Here is a 19706-nt window from a genome sequence, read left to right on the forward strand (position 1 = left end):
AATGTATTAGATTTAACACTTAAACAATTCAATAATTTAATAGATTCAAACTTCATATTTCAAGTTTCAAATTTTAATTTTATCAAACGCACCCTAAGTCAATGAGCAAATGTGGTGAGATTTGAGCATTCGTCTTATTCCTTTATTTTGAGAACAATATTTTAGAAGTTGTTTTCGTTGACAAAAATTAAAGTTTCAAATGGAACAAGGGAGAAAGGACACAAAGTTAGGGGTACTTTTGTAATTGTGCTTACACCAATAGAACAAAAATAGCACTTCTAGACTACAATCTTGCCATCTCTCCAGACTTAAAATGCCCTAACACTAATACCAACTTTTTTAGGTCGTAGCAATCATAATATTAGTACTTGAACCGAAAAAGGTACCTTAGTAGTAATTGTTTTGAGTCTTTCTTGTTTAATATGGACACACAGTTAGGAACTACCTCACGATCTTTCGATGTGGGATGGTGTCCCATCCCCCCCGAGCACACCCTCGCCAAATATATGGTCTTTTTCTTTCCATCGACAGAAGAAATAAACACACACAGTTAGGTTAGAAACACTCAGAGTCAACGCCAAATCGAACCCTAAAGTCAGTCTAAGGGGGACCCACAAACCAACACCATCCAGCCAATTGGTGACAGGAGATGCGGCTGAGGACCTTAAACCCAGAGTAACTACCCCACGATCTTTCGATGTGGGATGGTATCTAGTGCTAGCTTAAGATAACTGATTGTGTAGAGTTAAAAAAATAAAAATAAAATTAAAATGAGTATCCCTTCACTGTAAAAGAAGGTGAACGTGAATAAATCGTGGAGTCTGGGAGGGCTCAGAATAATTTTGTTGTTCACATTCATACAGAACAATCGATGACAAAAAGGAGAAAGTGCAAACGGAAGAAAGATTCCAAAAAGTTCAATTCCAGGGAAGCAGCCAAACCAGTGGGCAAGAAAATGAAGTATATATCTTCAATCTGCAACCACATGCTCCATAGAGCATGTATTTCAGGTACTGAGCTCCAAAATTGGATCACTGTTTTTAACGATTCACTCTAAATTTATTTTTCCACTGTTTGGTACTGGATTTGGACGCCTGAATAGATTGAAATGACATATCCACAACTAGACAAATTTCCAGCTCCGCCTTGTTATTTCAATCTTCCGCAACAGTATGATATGTCCCAATTATTGGCAACCAGTTTCAATCATGAAATTTGCCTCACCAATCACGAAGACGTGGCTTCAACTATGCAAAAGTTCAATTAACAGAGAATTTACAGAAGATAAATTGGGCATAGTTTTATCCGTTCTCCAAAACGTAAGATGGTATTGGTGTCTATTCATAGTTATAACTCGACGTTTTGGTGTCTCCAAAACGTAAGAAGAAATTATTTTAATTCCTGGAGTATGGTTCAAATTGAGGAAAACATATTCCAAGAATTAAAATAATTTCTTCTTTTTTTATTTTTCTTTCAATTTATCTAATTTTTAATATTCATTTTTAAGATTTAAAATAATTATTGATTCAAAACTATTTATGGAAGCAAAGATATGGTTTTTATAAAATAATAAGTAAAAACTTTTTTCTATTTTTTTGGATTGCTTCAGGGTTAATAAAATAAAAATATATTCTTTTTTTAATGCAACATGGCCTCAATAACGGCATTTTCGGCATTAAGGGGGTTTTTGTTAAATGTTTGATCATTCAAAGGGTGAGACCGTTATTTGGATAAATTACAGGGATTGATTGATAATATGGTCAAACTTCAGGGGAGGTAAATGTAATTAACCCTAAATTTTTTTTTACAGTGACAGTTTAAAAAAATTTATTCTTCATTGTTTAAAAATTTTACAATAATGTAATTAACAATTTATATCAACCGGTCTAAAAGCAGGTTCTACTCTCATCATATCAATTTCTCAACCCTTCCCTGCTTTTTCTTTCTCACCCTTCTCCTTTTAATAGCTTATAAAGGGAATAAAAAGATATTTGATGTTGCACCAGTAAAAAACCAAGTCAACTAATATGTATTCTCTGCATTTTATAAGTTACTAAAGATAATCAGTATAATCATTTGTTTTCTGTTAACGTTAGTAGTCAAGTCTTCTGACTTGTCTAGAGAAAATTACATGATGCTGACAGTTTCAGTAGGAAAAAGGAAAATTGAAAGATTGGATCAAGATAAAATCAAGAATATGCTCTCTATCAACTATTTTGTTCGAGAGCTTGGAATTCAACCTTTCTATAGTGTAAGACGAGACTTCGTGCTACCATTTTCTTCTAAGCAAAAGAACCAAGCTATCGATCGGGCTTGCAACAGGGCAGATCAGAATTCGACTATTGCATTAACCCTTCTTGATTTCTACGTGTCCAAACAACAACTCCGGTTCCATCAAAGCAACGACCCTCAAATGGCCTAGCCACCCTTGCAGCACTGTAAAGGAACATAGAACATAAATAGTAATACTAGTACTAAGAAGAAGAAGAACAAAACGAAAAGCGAAGTTGGAGGATATGCAGTACACAAAATCAAATATTTGAGCATGTGCGGTTCCTTGCATGTGGGTATGTAAACTGTAAAGTGAAGTCCTTGAGTAGCTTTGCAAGTAGAAATTCTACACGAAAGCAACGTAACTGTGCAGAGAAAAATCCTGGACTCACAAGTGTCAAGTTTACATAGCTCTAGCTAGCTAAATGAGTTAGTAAAAGTGTACAGAGTTTTTGGAGGGCAACAATTTGTCCTTGGGACGTTTTGGCATTTAAGGTTCACGAGGGCACTCGTCCTTCTTCTTCTATTTATAAATTCCAGATCCAGAAGGCTATCATCATCGGGTGACTGTGCATCTATAAACTTACCCCTCTAGGATTTCTGTGAGTGAGAAAAAAAAGTTTCTTCAAGAATTTTTGACAGAAATGTTGGTCGAGTTTCCTGTTGTTCAGGACCCTTTTAAATTTGGAAATGTAAACAGTACATCTGGTCCACTGACGGGTATTGCTACTGTTTGAATCCAAACTTGGTCATGAAAACTGGAAAGATCGATGTTTGAAAAACTCACAATGAGCTATTAGCTGGACAGGAAAGAAGAAGAAGAAGAAGAAGAAAGAAACATGATGAAAACATGAAAAGGAAAACTTGATTGAGTAATGCATTCCGAGAAATTTGTCTACCTGGGTAATCCAGAATTCTGAATCATACTTAAGCATGGTTCAAAGACTCAGCCGCGTCGTCATCGTCTCGGGCCCGAGACGATGTCGGGACAATACGATTTTGAGATACTTGATCCTCTAAGATGCCACCATGAAGGGCTGAAACGGTCAAATCACACAGAATCATTCCGAGTTATCCCGAATCAACTCAAATTTTTATTATTTTTACTAATTTTTAATTATTTTTGTTTATAATATTTTTTTAATAATTTTTAAAATATTAAATATTTCAAAAATTCACATCTCGCTGAAATCATGACGGATATGCCGAAATCGATGTGAAACGATTCGGGCCACGACCACGACTTGGAACCATGTACTCAAGATGGGTGGAGCCTCGAACCATGTACTCAAGGCGGTGTACCGCATCGGTTGGGCTCGTAGCCCGCTTTTGAAACATCCCTGCGCCTTTCTTTCGGTCCAAAGGGCCTTGGGCCTTGACATCACCACTGCTTCGATTAACAATGAACACTACTGTATATGACTCCATTAAGCTTGATCTGATGCAACTCCATTCAACAGAGTTGTCTGCAGGTAACTCCACAGTTGCATCCTGCATTGATACACCGAGAAAATCATATCAGAATAGCCAAAATCTGGCACTGCTCTTGGCTAGTACTTACTACTATATCAAGAAATCATTAGTAACAAAATGGGCATCATTTTACTCCCTTGATAATAATTTACCGTCAAAACATGACCAAGCTTGATTTTGTCCTCATCCCTCAATTGCCCTGCCTCATTATAAGAAGCTGCAGACTGAGCTGTAGCCGCAACTCCACCAGGGATTATGACATTTGATCCAGTTGCTCTAACCTCTGCAGCTTGTATTGCTGCAGCATCACTTTGCTCCACCGGCTTGTTACCTGCTGTTTGAGCTGTAGCTTCTAAGGCTTCTCCGATGGTTATGGCTCCAGTCACGGCACCTCCACCTCCAGCTCCTGCCCTCGCCTGCTGCCCATATCCACCCCTTTCCCGCCCAAACCCTCCTGCTCCTGCTGCTTGGTTCACCTCTAGAGGAGGCTGAACAACTTGTCCTAGAACCTATATATAAATTGCTAGTGTTTTAATAGTTATGATGCTTGTAATATACAAGCATAGGAAATTGTATAGAATCAGGATTTCTCTGCCATATACGATCCATCAGACCAATTTCCAGTGGCACCACGAAATTCCTATGTAGACTTTATCAAAATGATCCAACTGCTTTATCTTCCTAGAAGATGCATGTCGTTATACTTTAGATCCTAGGAAAACTATCAAAACACACCTCCGTTGGCATTCAACAATTATGTTGTTTAGCTGTGTATCACTAGAAGTACATGACAAATGTGACAAGTACTTAAACGAAAGACCTGTCCAGCAACGGCTTCAGTGATCATGCGCTGTCCAGGACGATCAGTTTCTGTGACGGTGACGCACTGACGCCACCGTGGCCCGCAACATCAGTTACATCTGTGTGACTAGCAAGGCCGGCTCTCTCGTTGATGGTGACAGCAGATTGCATAGCAGCAGCTGGACCACCCCTTTGGGTCTGGCCCAAAACTCTGGTTTCAGCAGCTTGCATCATTGCGGCATCCCCCGGGGCAATAGGCTTGCCAGCAAGCTCAGCGGTGACTGAAAAAACATCTCCATATTTGATTGGCTCCTGACCTTCCTGAGGCCTTCTTGGTTGTTCTTGGCTCATCTTTGCTGTAGTATTACGCAATTGTTCTTGTTTCTTGGTTTAGATGGGAAATTGATTTTAAGAAGTTCGTGCTTTGAGCCTTCGGCCGTAAAATGAGATGCTATATACCATGCAAAATTTGCAAGTTAATCACCATTCGGTCGAGAGGGAAAAATGGAAACCATTAATCGCCTTTCTGTTTCATTGATCAGTGGCAATTGGTGAGCAGATGAAGTAGCGATGCAGACGCAAGTGGCGCGTTAAGAGATTAATTTGTCTTCACCATGAGGAGCAATGCCTCGGGCGGCACCCCATTGGTGAAACTACACATACGAGATTTAGTCTATTGATCTATTAACAGTTGGCAAAACAAACTCATTTCTCGTAAGAGTCTAGTAAACTAACCATATATGATGAGGTAACAAAGTTACGAATTTGCTGGTACATCGCAGAGAAGGGAAAATAAGGCAAACGGAATGCATAAATAGCACCTTCTTAGACGATGAAAACTTGCAAAATGGTCTCCAATTTAGGTTACATAATAGACTGTTTGGAGCAATTTATAGCGGAAAAGATTTTCGGACCATCAATCTCTGTATGAAGTAGGCACATAATATTCCTGAAAAACCAATGTAATAGCATTCTAAATAAAATATCAGCGTTCTGCCTGTATCGGCCACAACTGGATGGTTATTCCATTACATATAATTCTCACAGGGCATTTGTGGATACATATTTCACCAAAAAAGTAGTGCATCATCAACTGATGAAAACACAGAAGCCAAAGCACTTACTACAACTGTTTTCCCTTTTGGATGACATCGTCCTATCGAATTCATACATATATCCTCATGTTGCAATATCTATCTATCTAGCAAGGCCAGAAAGATAAGATAAGACCTAGGACTAACAATCTAAGTTTCAACTTCAAACCATGAGTATTCCAAGTTTTGTACATGCTGCATTATTATGTACCCATGCCTCAAAGGGAAGCATTTGGTCCATCATTCTTCGCTTCGCCCAGCAACCTCTAACCCATTACCTGCAAAAGATTACATGTTTGAACCAAAATACCGTAGTTATTCCTGAGCTTGGGATTGCAGATATTAACTAGAAGCAAAGTTCATAAAGGATCATTTGAACTGGTAGTGACATGCCAAAATGGTGATGATCTACATCTGCAGAAAATGCCGGATTGTGATATGAATTGTCCACTTCAAAGTTCCATTGTTATTTCTTTCTCTTCTATATTCCTTTCCCGGGAAATGTCCAGTTAATTGCTGATTTAACTAAACTGCCAACAGAAAACTTACCATCTGGATCAAAGAAGAATGCTTGTTTGGTCTTCCCATCTGGTTGAGTCCTGTGATGAATCTGTATCCCCTTCTCCTGCAAGGGACAACATATTTATCTTCACCATATAGAGATCAGGAAAGAACAAAAGAAAATTCCTTTCTTATTTAGGGGCGGGGTTGGTGTTGTTTGGTATCAGCAGAGGGTAACTGTTCCACGTTAAAAAAGTTTATAGTGAACTACACAATGTTTTTCTTTTGGAAACTGTTTCAAATAATCTAAATAATGCAGCAGATGCAAATTCTTTATCTGTAAAGTGGAAGTTTCTGATTGCTCAACCCTTCTCGCAAACTGGGAACTTAAACTACAATGATTTCTAAGCTGACATATTCTTTGAAACATACCATATGAACCTCTGCCACAACAATTAGACAAGTTGGAATATTCAATATCCAGACTACTCAGTGCTAAGATTTCGAAAATGTGAATAATGCTTAAATGCATTACTTAATTACTGGAAGTCATACAAACACTTTCTCAAACAACAATTGACTTTTCTGAGATATCAAGACCAATCTTGATCTCATGCACACCATATACATTCAACTACTGCATCAGATGCAAAATTCCAAAATCAGAATAATGAGCTCAGTTATATAACCCCAGGCATCACATCAACTAGTGGAGGAGCACAGAAGAGTGTAAAAACTGAGAATGCTACTGTTGCCACTAAAATAAAAAAAAAAGAAACTTGGCTATCTAAATCCATGTTAGATTGTATGTTTCAGATAAAGATTTGAAGAACCGACCTTCGCTCTTCAATTATCTTGAAAAGGCACACTATCAGGCTAGTCAGCTAACTTAATAGTCATTATGGGTCATGTCCTTGTTTCTCAATAGAGAAGAATGAACAGGCATACCACAGATGCTTTTTCTTTTCAAATTTTCAATAGCAATATCCAATTTGCATTCTACCTTACAGCCCAACTTATCTTCTACTAAATGGTACCTAAAGTATGTGAGATTTAAAGCTGCCAGTCCTCAAGAAATCAGTTTATTCAGCAATTCACAACTACTTATTCGTACAAGAGATAATTTGTGCAACAATTAGACGTTGAAATTTCACCAACCAACATGAGAATCAAATCTGCAATAGTTTCTGTACAATAAGACAGCAAGGTTTTGGCATTATTAATGCCGTCAAATTGAATTCTGAAATCTCATGTACGAACAACAAACGAAAGTTGATGCAAGAAGAGTTAAAAATCCAATGGACTCAGAGGATGAAAAATTCGGCATTTCATTCTTCTTCAGTGTAAGTAAATTCTGAATGCTACTGCTATTGTTTTTCTTATCAAGCGGCTATCTTGAGTTCCATCTTTTAGGCCCATACGTTTTCAGGTTCTAATTTCTTGTCTATTGCAGGGCCTCTGGAAGGCAGTGATCACAGGATTCCCTCCGACGTATCCAACCAAAAAAGACTTCTTCTTTCATTGCTGTCTGCTTAATACGGTCTTAATACTAGAGTCAATTTTGGAACATCAACTTCTCTGCTTAATAAGAATCAGAAGTCAGATATTGACTTCTGTACAAGAAAACAGAGACTTCTGTACTCTTGTATTCTTTTAACCTTAAGAGCAACAAAGAAGATCTCTGATCCAAACATCTACTTGAGTAGTTTGGAACCACAATAAACAAAGCTACAATTTTATTTTTTTTTTAAGTTTCAATTTAAAACACAGCATTCATTTCATCAAAATAACCCGTCCATTCAAACCCACAAAATATCAGACTTAAAAAATAATTAAAATAATTTAAAAAAAATAAACGCAGTACACAGCAAATATATACTCCAACCTTGACGGCCTGAACAAAGGAGTCGAAATTGGAGACAGAGAAGCAGATATGATGACCCCTGGGGAGATGCTTGGGGTCAGCCACTGCAGAGGTGGAACTCCATGGACCTTCAGGGAGCTTTGTGGTAGGATCCCTCTCAATTAAATGAAGGTAAAAGGATGGTTCCAACTTCAACCATATTACATCGAACTCAAACTTTGGACTTTCTACCCGCTGAAAACCAAATACCTGCAACCAACCCACAGGCTTAATTCCCCATTTTCATCCAATCTTTACATAATTGTCAAGGCATACAAACCTCTATATAGAATTGAGCCAAGCGTTCGATATCTGAGGATTCCCTAGAGACATGATTGAGGGATACTCCCTTAGCCGCCGCAGCTGCCATCTATACCTTTTTCAATAATGGTTCTGGCTCTTTTTCTTTTCTTTTTTCTCAGATTAGCAATGGAATGAGTTGTGGGAAAATTCGGTTTCCTTGGTGTTTGCTTGTGGTGTCTACGTGGAGTTTGGCGAGTAAAGAAGATTAAAGAGTTACGTGAATGTCTTGTTCGTTTTGGTATTGGAGAGACCGGAGCCGGGAGGAAGGGGGAAATGGCCACCAAATACTAGTAGTCCGGTGCCAGTAGTCTATCAAAAGAGCTTCAAAAATTTTATCAATCGCCATATGAATTGCTAAATTCTTGTACCATTTTTTTTAGGTTTATTATCATTTTAATCTCTTAAACTATTTCACTACTATCAATTTACCTCTTAACGTTATATTTTAGTCATTTCACCTTATAAATAATTCAACTCAACATATTAAAAATATTCAAACAAAAGTACCCTTTTGTTAGATAGCATTACTATATTGTTATTATCATTTTATTCCTTTAAATTACAGTAATAGAATCACTTTGATCCCTGATATTATTTTCTAAACATTTTACCTCATCATTAATCTAACTAATATGGTAAATTTTTTTTAAATGTATTTACCATTTATTATATATAATTAAAAATAAAAAGTTAGAATGGTTATTCTTCCTGTTGTTTTCACTTTAAGAGATCCAAATACATAAAAATAAAAGAATTTTCTCAAATTTCTTTTTTCACACTTATTAATACTAGAAAAAGAAAAAGAAATAGGAGAGACGGAGATAGAAAATTGGATTTTACAAAGAAAAAAATAAATAAGAATCTAACATTATCATATTACTTTAAGGTTGTCGGGATTAGAAATGGAATTAGGTGATATGTATAAAAATAAAATAATTTTAGAATAATAAAAATATTTCATTCTTTTTTATTTGTATTTAAAAAAAAAACAATTGAGTCGAATCGAAATTGAGTATCATCGTATTCAAACTTGACTCGACATGTAAAAGGACACTCAAACTCGAGTAGGTAGCATTATTAGAGCTCAAACTTGATGAATTGCTCGCAGAATTCAAGCTTGACTCACATGAGGGTCGAGTTAATGCGAGTTTCATCGAGATTGAATCATGAAAATTTGGGAATTTTGAAAAAGACATTATTGCCCTTCAAAAAATTTCATATGACTTGAAAAATTTCATAAATTCAACTACTCTTGTGAGTACAAGGGTAATTTCATAATAATATTATATTAAAGAATTAAAATTAAAAGCTTGACAAGGGCCAATGAACTTTCAAATTTTACTACTAGATATTCGAACTCGACTTGCAAAATCTATTGAGCTACTTGAACCCGATCAACCCGAGTTCAAATCGAGTTTTTGATCAAGTTGTTGTGGCAAGCAGTTCGGTTTGATTACAACCATAATTGTGTCAATGGCATCAGCCTGATTAATACACAATTCTTCAAAATTAGATAAGTGCACGATTTAGGAACTAGATGTTTCAAACAGTTTAATTAGCCATATTAATGCCTAAGCTCTGTGTAAGAATAATAAAATACTGCACTATAATAAACGCAAACTCAATTTAGATGGAACAAATTCAAATGTAGTAAGAATCTTTTGTTTTTTCATTCCTCAATTGAGATATTTTTAATACTTTGACGTGTGTCATTTTCTCTGATTATTGAATCATTTTAATTTTTTAATAAATTTGTTGATGTTATGTGTAATAGTCGTTGCTTGCTAAATTCAAACTCCAAATCCCAACATAACATGGGACGTAAATTTAAATGTCTAAATCCTTACATTTATTTTAAAATTTTAAATTATTTTTGATTATTTATAAATCCGTGCATTGCATGCAACATAATGCTAGTAAACTAGCTATGGAAATCCTAGTGTTTTTTTTTTTCTCTTTTATTATTTTTAATTAAAAAGGGCATCTCACAAATAATTGCCAAGCTTTCCCGAGTTTCGCTGAAAGGTCTATACCGATCCCGATTTCGCACCATCCTTCACCTTAAAACTATGGCATTGTCATCAATGCCTAACAAATAACAATCCTCTCTGTCTCTGGGCATTGTGATTTCTTCCAGCGAAGAGAGGGAGGAGGAGATTTAATATTAGGTTCATAATGGCTGGATCCTGTCAACATCTAAACCCTGATGAATCTCTCTCTCCTTTTACTCCCTTCCATGAAGGAATATCAATGTTGTTATCAAGATGGACAGCCCTACAAATGGCCGTCCAAAACCAATGGGGTGGCCGTGATTCTTTCATGAAATCTCAGCAACTAGCCTGTGAAATTAACTCTTGGTTTTCTCAACCTAAAGGTACCGCATGCAAATCCTTTCATCTTGAATCTGATAGCGCCGAAGAATCCAATTATATGTCGAGTCAAGTTTCGTCATTATACCAGAGTCTCATTGGCCATACAGCAAACTGTATACGTTTGTACCTCTAACTAATCATCTTAATGTATGAACAAGTTGATCTTAAACCGTGCAATTGGCATGATGCAATTGTTTTTCAAGATCGAATGATAGAAAAGTATATAATTTAAGACCCGTGCATGAAGCATGCAATTTAAATTTACAAGAGTCGAGACGGGTAATGTGGTGTCTCAAGACCATTTAAGTTAGCCATCGCTACATTTTTTTTGGTTTTTGCTTCTATAACAGGAATTTTTGGTTTAGCAGAGGACCTTACTTCTCCTAAATTGTTATATAAATACAGTATCTCTCCATATAGAAGACTTAGAGTCTCTGTTGCACGAGAGATTACTCCTTTCTTTCAACACTGAGATTGAGGATGGCAGTATTGAGGAGGTACTCATCTTAATTAGCTGCTTAAAATGTTCATAAAAATTGTGAAGTTTCGTCTGTTTCTGCTGCATATGCCCATAATTTCATACGTGAGACGACAGGATTCCATCAGTAGTACTACAGCATGCTGGGCCCTGCGCTCTGCATCTAGAAAAGTCGCCATTTCATAATTCATGAGAGGTCCAGACAATTACTGCGTTCCTGCTCCTGCTTCCCTGTTTAATGTACTGATCAGTGCTACTTTACGTCCAATCAGATTGCAGAACAATTGATGACAATGCATGAAGAATCTTTGCATGGAAATCGATCGAGCGTGGAGTCAAATCAACATTCGTTGGAATCTGCTCAAGATGCTCCTTCAAAGAGGACTGGTGCGGTGGTGCGCCTTCACTTGCTACCTGATTAATATACATCTTTTTTTTTTTTTTCTTTCCTTTCTCAAAGATACTCCTTCGTGCTTGTTTCTTAGTAGAAAACTTTATTTGAGATAAAATCTTTATTAAATTTTAAATGATCATGTAAAATATAAAATTAAATTAATATAAATTATTTTTTAAAAAAATTAAATGATAAGTAAGACGAGATGAGTACTCATTAATCCGATTTTACTTCAGTAGAGATGAGTTAGTAAATGATTATAGGTCGGATCAATCAAATAGTAGACGAAGCAAATCCGACCCATGCCCACCCTTAAAAGGTACTCCCTCCGTCCCATTTTGATAGTCCTGTTTCTTTTTTCACACAGTTTAAGAAAAAGTAGTTAACTTTGTTGGAAAAGTAAATTTAGATTGCTATTTTCCTAAAATACCCTCACATTAAATATGGTACAACTTTATGGGAACTTGAATGGATGGTAAAAAAAGAATCAACTCTCATTAAATGGGGTAGGTTTATAGTAACAACTACTTACATTAAATAAGGGTATTTTAGAAAAATTAAAATATAACTACATTCTTCAATTGGAAAGTGGACTACAATTTGGGACAGATGAAAAAGGAATACAGGACTATCAAAGTGGGACGGAGGGAGTAGTATTTATAGTCTGAGCAAAAGCTAATTAATGCGTACACATCGAAATCTAAATTCCTCGGAAGTTCATCATGTAGCTAAAAGTGTACATATACTCTGGGGAAATGTAAAATTCAATTAACTATGAAAGCGAACTATTCAAGAAACCTTGAGACTTGCAGCAACATAAATGCCTTATTTAAAGATTTCATGCCCATCAATGTTGTTCACCGTGCTTTGTTAAACTTCCTAGATTCACGTTTCTGACTCAATTGTAGCTTAATTAATGTAGTTTCTCATCTTCCTACAAAAAAAAAAATGAAGAAGAAAACATAAAATTAGATTTAGTTTCACTACCACCTATCTAGCAACATTGTACATTGACGTAGGCACGAACAAGTACATGCACATATTGTGCACAATATCTCATACCTAAAAAAGAAGCAACACCAATACGGACCGTTATTCCCTTGAGGTGACTCTTGGTAGAGAATGACAATGACCATATAGGCAAAGACAAGGAAGCAAGGTATATCAGCAGGCAACAATGGCGAATTTTATTTGGAGAGCAATCCTATAAATCTATGTCATGGTTGACGGGAGGATCATCTTCGAGCTACACAAGGCCAGTGATGATGAAAATTTTCTTTGGCGTTCGCTACAAAATTTCTACACACTTAACATAATGCTTTCACTCGAGAATCTACCGAAGAGGAAAAAAAAAAATTTACAGGTACATCGCAAAAAATGTTACAGTAATTATGTCAAATAAATTATTCAAATAAACTCCTATCCAAACAAACTCAGCGTAATTTTTTCTTCGGTTGGTAGTAATTTTCTTGTGGTGCTTGTTTTTCGTTAACAGCTGCAGGGTTGGAATAAGATGCAGAAGAGCATAATGGCCATTTCGACCTTATTATAGAACTGCGTGCTTGGAGCTGATGTTTTAACCAGGATATCCTACTCAACAAAGGGATGCCCTGAACGTCCACTCCTTTTCTGTAGCATGCATCTTCACCTTGCGGAACCCAAAAGGCTCATTCACTATCATATCATTGCGTGTGTAACACCATTGATTCCGGCATGATGGACGAAACTCCGGTTGTGCAATTAACTTGGAATGCTCCTCAGTTTTGTATCAAGCTCACATCGTGCCAATTTCAAAAAAAAAAAAAAATAATAAAAGGTGAGGATAGCTGTGCAATTTAATCAATGACCAAAAAGGAAGAAAAAAATATAGCTGTTCAATTTAAACAATGCAAAAACGAAAAAATAGAGGTGAGTATACATATGCAATTTAAACATCCAAAGAAAAAGAAAGAAAGAAAGAAGAGAATGTGTCTCTGCAATTTAAACCGTAGAATTCCTTTTTTTTTTTTTTCTTGCCATTAACAATTTACCAAATTTGCACATTTGAATACTAGTGATGGAAGTAGATAGAATTCAGAACTCTTAAAAATGTCAAAAATACTTGAATAACGCTAAAAATATCGTATAGAAAATCAATGATCATAACGTACTTATTGGTAGAATAACGTCACGTGAATGGCTCTATCAGCTAGAAAATAGTTCAAAAGTATAAATGACATAAAGCTTTCATATGGTGTAAAAGCTCAATGGTTATAACGTATGTACGTTACGATTATACCATGTGAATTGCCCTAAGCAGTTCAAAAGTGTAAACGATAGTAAAAACTTTACTCATAAACTGTGCAAGAGCATGAGTGGACTTTTACCATGTATAGTTCCGAAACTTCAATGCTTGAGCTCCCCGTAGATGTGATAAGGTTACAATGCGTTAAAATCACCAATCGTATTTCTAGGAGGTGTGATTGTATCTGGTCTAAATACGGCTGCAGCATACCGCTCGAGCAGCTCAACTCAAAACTCGATTTCAACTTGGTCAACGTTGAGTTGGAATTGAGTTCGAATTAATTAAATCGAATTCAAATTCAAAGATATTCAATTCTCGTGAGCCAGTTTGATTATGTGTATGTATATATATATATGTGTGTGTATATGTATATATATATATACATAATTTTAGTAGTGAAATTAATATAAATTCCTAATATTTTATTATTTGTTAAGAAAAATTATTACTTTATTTATTTTTTTAAACTCGGGTTTAAACTCAAGGCGATTCGAATTTGGATCGATATCGAGTTCAAACTTTACATTGAGAGTTCGTCGAACTTGAACTTGATAAAATTAAGTCAAAACAGACATCGGTAGGTCAAAACTCAACTTGACTCGATTCATTTGTAGCGCTACATCCAAAGTTTACATTGATAAATAAAATGACCTTTTTTTTTTTGAAGAAGAGGAAAACAAATCCCCACAATAACTTGCAGGTGCATAATAATACGAAAATATAGCTGCCATTTCAAATAGGAGTTCACATGCCTCATATCCGGTGCTTTTTTCCTTACTTTTTAAAAAATATGAAATAAAGAAAAGCTATTATATCAAATTTTTCGTGCATATATATAGCCAAGTAATTTAATATATATGAAATTAAAAGGTAATTAGAAAGATAGCCAAGTAATTTAATGTATATAAAATAAAAAGATAATTAAAAAGATAAAATGTGCATGCAAGGAAAAAAAATGATTTCAAATAATAACGTATCAACAGTTTTGATTCACCCTATTCCCAAACAAAGGCTGAAAACTAGGAGGGGTGAAATAGTCATTTTATTTCCTACCAGTTGTCACCGAATGCTTCCAATAATCTGGACACGAGTATAGAGAAAGCCAGTCTGAAGAAGATCACCGTTCAACGCCACTTAAACACTCACATGCAAAAACAGAGCATAGCTGAGCCTAAAGGCTAAAGGCCTCTTAAGTTGCAATCTAGTAAGTAGTAACCATCAGAAGATGCTTTCAAAGACCCCTTAACATTTGGAGCTGAACCATTTACCAATTTCCTCCTATCTTTGTCAATTATCTCTCTGATCAGACACTCACTTGTAGGTGTTCTGCCGTAAGTATTATTTTGATCTTTGTTCACATTTCTTGGCTTGATCAGCGTGACATGCAAATGTTCTTAAATTGAATGCAATTTTCTGTTAGAATTCCTGCATTTTAACAACGTCCCTTATTTTGGTTTTATATGTGGATATACATACGGTTTGGGGGATTGCTTGGGGTGGGGAATGAGAGACATAATCAAACCGTTTCTTTTGAGTGGTGGGATTGTTTTACAAGAAATTATAGATAGATGCATGTTGTTAATGAAAAAATCAGTTGTATTTGGGGTAACATTTTTCATCTAGTGCGAGAGTCAACATTCTCATCTCTGTTTTAGCTTCTTTTCTAGTTACTATTTTTTTTTTTTTGGGGTTTTCTTTTCATGCTTTAGTCGATCCATTTGGTTTGCTACTTCAGCAACCAAAGATGATCGGATCTGGAGTTTTCACTTCTCATTCTGCAAATATGTTGTAACAAGCCCCTTTTTGCATCCACTTTGACTCAAGTGTTTAGTTTTTGCACCATCATAGGACAAAAACATGTTTCTTGATAATTGGTGTAGGGACTCTACTTTGTACAAAGGCGTGCAAGTATCACTTAGTGATCAGTATAATCTTTGTATTCCATCTGTTGGGAGTGGCTCCTAATACATGTAGGCAGTTGCATGCTTATCAGAATCTTTGGCCATTTGAGTATTATGAGCGGTGGGATGTATGGTACAGTATAGCGTATAAGTTTCACTTGGTTTAGGACAGAATGTTTAGCTTTTCCTTTTCGGTTATGCTCTACAGTAGGCTTGTTAGCTAAATTTTTTAATTCAGTTAGAATTTGAAACTTATGCAAGAAATGTGGATATTTGGCATTAAATTCATGTGTTTCTTCCCGTAAAGTATTTGATTTACACGTCATAACTATCAATCAATTAACATGACTGACTCATAGTTGAGCTCATGAATCCATTGGAAAAAACATTGTGCTACGGAACATGACATATTCTAATGCAAGAGCTTGAAAATCGAAAATGCAGCCAAAAGGAGACTTGTTGAACTTTTATTAGCTAGAATAGATGTGGAATAAGATCTAGTCATTTTTGTACCTGCTTACTTTTCTGAATTCTATCCCGTTATTAATTGTGCACCAGAGACATTGAATTCCATTGAGCTTGACTTTTGCAAGGTGAGGAAACATGAAGACTGATGTTTCCAAGGCAGGTCATGACTGCAGACCCTTGAAAAGAAAATCAGAAGTTCTTACTAGTCCAGTTCCACCTGGAGCGTCGGGCAAAGGTTTGCCATATGCTCCAGTTGATTGGCCAAATGTTGGTGATATTTGGGGTTGGAGAGTTGGAACCAGAGTTAGGGTGGCAGGATTCTACAATGATCGGTTCTTGTATGCTCCTCAGAGGCTCCAAAAGAAGCCTACTAGAAAACTACTATTCCAGAGCAAGCCATCGGTTTTACGTTATCTTAAATCACAATTCCCTGAAGCTGACATTGAAGAATTTTTTGCATCATTCACTTGGGATGTTCCAGCAGAAGCTCATTCTTCAAAACTAAGTAAGCAATTTGCCATTGTTAATGTGCAGAGATTTTTTGAAGGTTGCGTGTTGACATTGCTTTGTGGACTGTATTCTATGTTTCGTCATTTTTTTCCAATATAATCTTCATGGATTGAGGATAGTTGATAATGAGTATATAAAAGTTACTTGGACTTTGGTTTATTAGCTCTGAACCAATATACGTAGTATGTTTTGGTGATATTGTGGTTAATCTGTAGCAGTTCATTACCAAAAGATGGTGGTTCTATGTCTTTCTTAAGTTACAAGTTGGGTATATTTCAGTATAGTCTCAGTAGACATCAATTGGCTTCTGAAACCTGAAATCTTTGTACATTATTACATTGTTGTTAGAGACCTCTTCTTCTGTTCCATTTGGTTGTATGATCACACTCTGTTAAACATTGTACTTCTCTCCTTTGAACATAGCTAACAGGCACATGCTTTCTACCTTAAAGTTTTGCTTTAGTTGAATTGATTTGCTGTCGTCTAATTTAATAGACTTTTGATCTTCAAACCCTTTTCTTGTCTATGCAAAACTATGTACCTATTTCTCCTCAAGGATATCTGCTTAAACTTTTACATGATTCAGACCTTCTATCTTCTGCCAAATTCTTCTTGAAAATATACGACTGCGTGAGCACTCTTTCAAAAAATGTTGGCACCTCACCTTGTTAGACGTATGGAATTGATTGAATGTATCATGATGTACCCATCCAATTCCTCATTCTATCAGACTTTATTTCACCATGATTTCTGAACCCTGCAAATCAAATTAGCATCAGAACCAAGGGAAATTTATAAGCAATTCATAAAACATTTGTCTACCATCCAAATAATAGCACTCATAAGCAATTCATAAAACATTTGTCTGCCATCATAACAGTAGTAACAGCTTTGTGTTGCGGGTTTGTGACCTTCATTAGCTCTCAACGGGAGTTCTGTAAGTTTGTACAAGTTATTGCTCAAAGTTCTTTTCTGCAACAAAGTTAAAATTCAATTTCTTCCTGCAAGGTGTTTTGCTTATGGACTTGTCAGGATAATCTTTCTTTCTTGCAGGCAAATGCAGTCCTAGTCCCCAATCACGCCCTTTGAAAAAAGAACCGGGTAAATTGGTAAAAGGTGTTGAAGTCTCTAATAAAAAACAAAAAGCTGCAGTAAAGAAACCAGGCCAGAAATCTGCTAGGCGGTGCGGTAAAGAGCTCATGGTAGATGTGCCTGCAGTAGAAGAACAAACACTTGCGAGTGCTCCAACAACCAAGATTTTGGGACGTAGCCAAGTCTCTGACAGTCATGCTATTGTGTCTCCACATGATAGTGCATGCCACTCACCGATTGATCTCAAACCACAGGGTTTGAAATCCCTTGACGAATCTCAGCCTGCATTGATTCCCGAGGACTTTGATTATTTCCTGAATTCCCTTGACGAAATCCTCTCTCTGCCTGTCACTAGAGCTGAAATTTCTAACCCTGCTTCTTCTTCGCACAAAGAAGGCATGACTCAAATCCGATCAAAACTTTCTTCTCTTCTTGCCATGGGTTTTGCCAGCTTAGCTGACTCCAACAAGCTTACTGAACTCATTGCCCTGGCATCTAAGCTCAAAAACGATCCAACACTGAGTCCTAGAGAAATTTACATGCTAAAGTTGATTGAAGAAATTCCAATGGCCAGCAACATCTTCCTAGAGGCTAAGAAGTTATCAGGACAAGCTGAAAAGTTCTTTGCTGACCTTGATGCCAATATGGCTACTGTTGCTTCACTCAGGAATGAATACAGCGTAGCAAAGCAGCAACTAGAAATTTGTCAGGCGGACGAAGCATCTGCCTTGTTAACTCTAATGGAAATTGATGAACAAATTGCTGCTTTGCAATCACGTCGGGCAGAGATCACTCAAAATGTAAAGCTGACCAACAAAAAGATCGTTCAATACTCCTCCAGTCAAAAAAAAGTCATGGAGTGTCTCCCAAAGATTGTCCACGATGTTCAGGTAGCCAATTCTGAAAAGCAAGAGTGGGAGCTTAGAAAGAAGAGATCAGCTGAGCAAGAGGCTGAGATTCTAGCTAAATTTGCACCACTTGATGGGTTTTCATTTTGATCAGAATCTGCATTACCTCTTAGTATGGGACCTTCTAGTTTCTAGTGCTTGGACTATGTCACAACTACTCATTCTGTATTTTACTAATTGTGAAGGCGAACTTTATTTTGTATTCAAGGTGATATGCAGATTGGTTGCTAAATGCTAACTAGTTCTTGGTATCCCCTCGCTGACTGGATTTAATTTTTTTTTTTTTTACAAGTAATTACAAGCTGAGTTATAATTCGTATGATTAATACAATAAAGAAGATGTAAAGAGATCATTTACAAACGGGAGATATCATCGTTTAGAGATGGAAAGAGTAAAATTTACTCACAAGCAATATTAGATTAGTATATAGCAACGAATTAATTTTTATGCATCGTCAATGAAATTTTAACTAACAAATAGGTTCAGATGCATGTCACATAATCTAAATTTAAATTTAAAATTTACTTTTTACACATATGACACGCATTTACACTTACTACTAATTACATATAAAATACTTTATAAAATTGTTCTTAACTAACCAAACCAAGTTGGGCTAGTTATTGTGAGATTGATTTATCATAATGTTATTATTCTTATTTTATTTAGTGCAATAAGGGTTTATTTGAACATTATTGTTGTCGAGTTGGATTTGATTTCTTCTTTTGTTCTTGAGCTTCATTAAGTTTTTATCTCAACATTAGCAAAGCTATAAAAGAAATAACTATAAAAAAAAATACAAATAAAAACAATACAAATCTAAAATCTTTTGGGTTGTATCAATTTTTATCAACTCAAGTTAGCTTGATTATGAATCAGCCTCTTAACCTATGGAGCTTGGGTTTTTCTTTTCTTTATTTTTTCTGAATCGTTGGGATAGGTTGTTATTTGA

General features: G+C 35.9%; 2 protein-coding genes and 1 pseudogene across 5 annotated transcripts; 1 reads left to right on the forward strand and 2 right to left on the reverse strand.

The window, feature by feature from the left end:
* Positions 1–2013: 2013 nt before the first annotated feature.
* LOC113735364 (late embryogenesis abundant protein D-34-like) lies at positions 2014–4896 on the reverse strand (annotated as a pseudogene).
* A 595-nt stretch (positions 4897–5491) lies between these two features.
* Positions 5492–8665, reverse strand: LOC113734143 (lactoylglutathione lyase-like). Its single transcript, XM_027260497.2, has 4 exons — positions 8324–8665; positions 8026–8253; positions 6189–6264; positions 5492–5917 (listed from the first exon to the last, which is right to left on the reverse strand). The coding sequence occupies exons 1-4, from the start codon at positions 8411–8413 to the stop codon at positions 5880–5882; spliced, it is 432 nt and encodes a 143-aa protein (XP_027116298.1). The 5' UTR covers positions 8414–8665; the 3' UTR covers positions 5492–5879.
* A 6314-nt stretch (positions 8666–14979) lies between these two features.
* On the forward strand, positions 14980–19004 carry LOC113734144 (uncharacterized). Of its 4 annotated transcripts, none has more exons than XM_027260499.2 (3): positions 14980–15205; positions 16334–16748; positions 17807–19004. In XM_027260499.2, exons 2-3 carry the CDS (start codon positions 16379–16381, stop codon positions 18841–18843), a joined length of 1407 nt encoding a protein of 468 aa, XP_027116300.1. In that variant the 5' UTR covers positions 14980–15205; positions 16334–16378; the 3' UTR covers positions 18844–19004. The 4 variants fall into 4 exon arrangements, with proteins under 4 accessions (XP_027116300.1, XP_027116299.1, XP_027116301.1 ...); XM_027260498.2 differs by having other exon boundaries at positions 16369–16748; XM_027260500.2 differs by having other exon boundaries at positions 14980–15191.
* Positions 19005–19706: the final 702 nt, after the last annotated feature.

Source organism: Coffea arabica, chromosome 3c, assembly GCF_036785885.1.
Source record: "Coffea arabica cultivar ET-39 chromosome 3c, Coffea Arabica ET-39 HiFi, whole genome shotgun sequence".
In the NCBI taxonomy this organism is placed as follows: domain Eukaryota; kingdom Viridiplantae; phylum Streptophyta; class Magnoliopsida; order Gentianales; family Rubiaceae; genus Coffea; species Coffea arabica.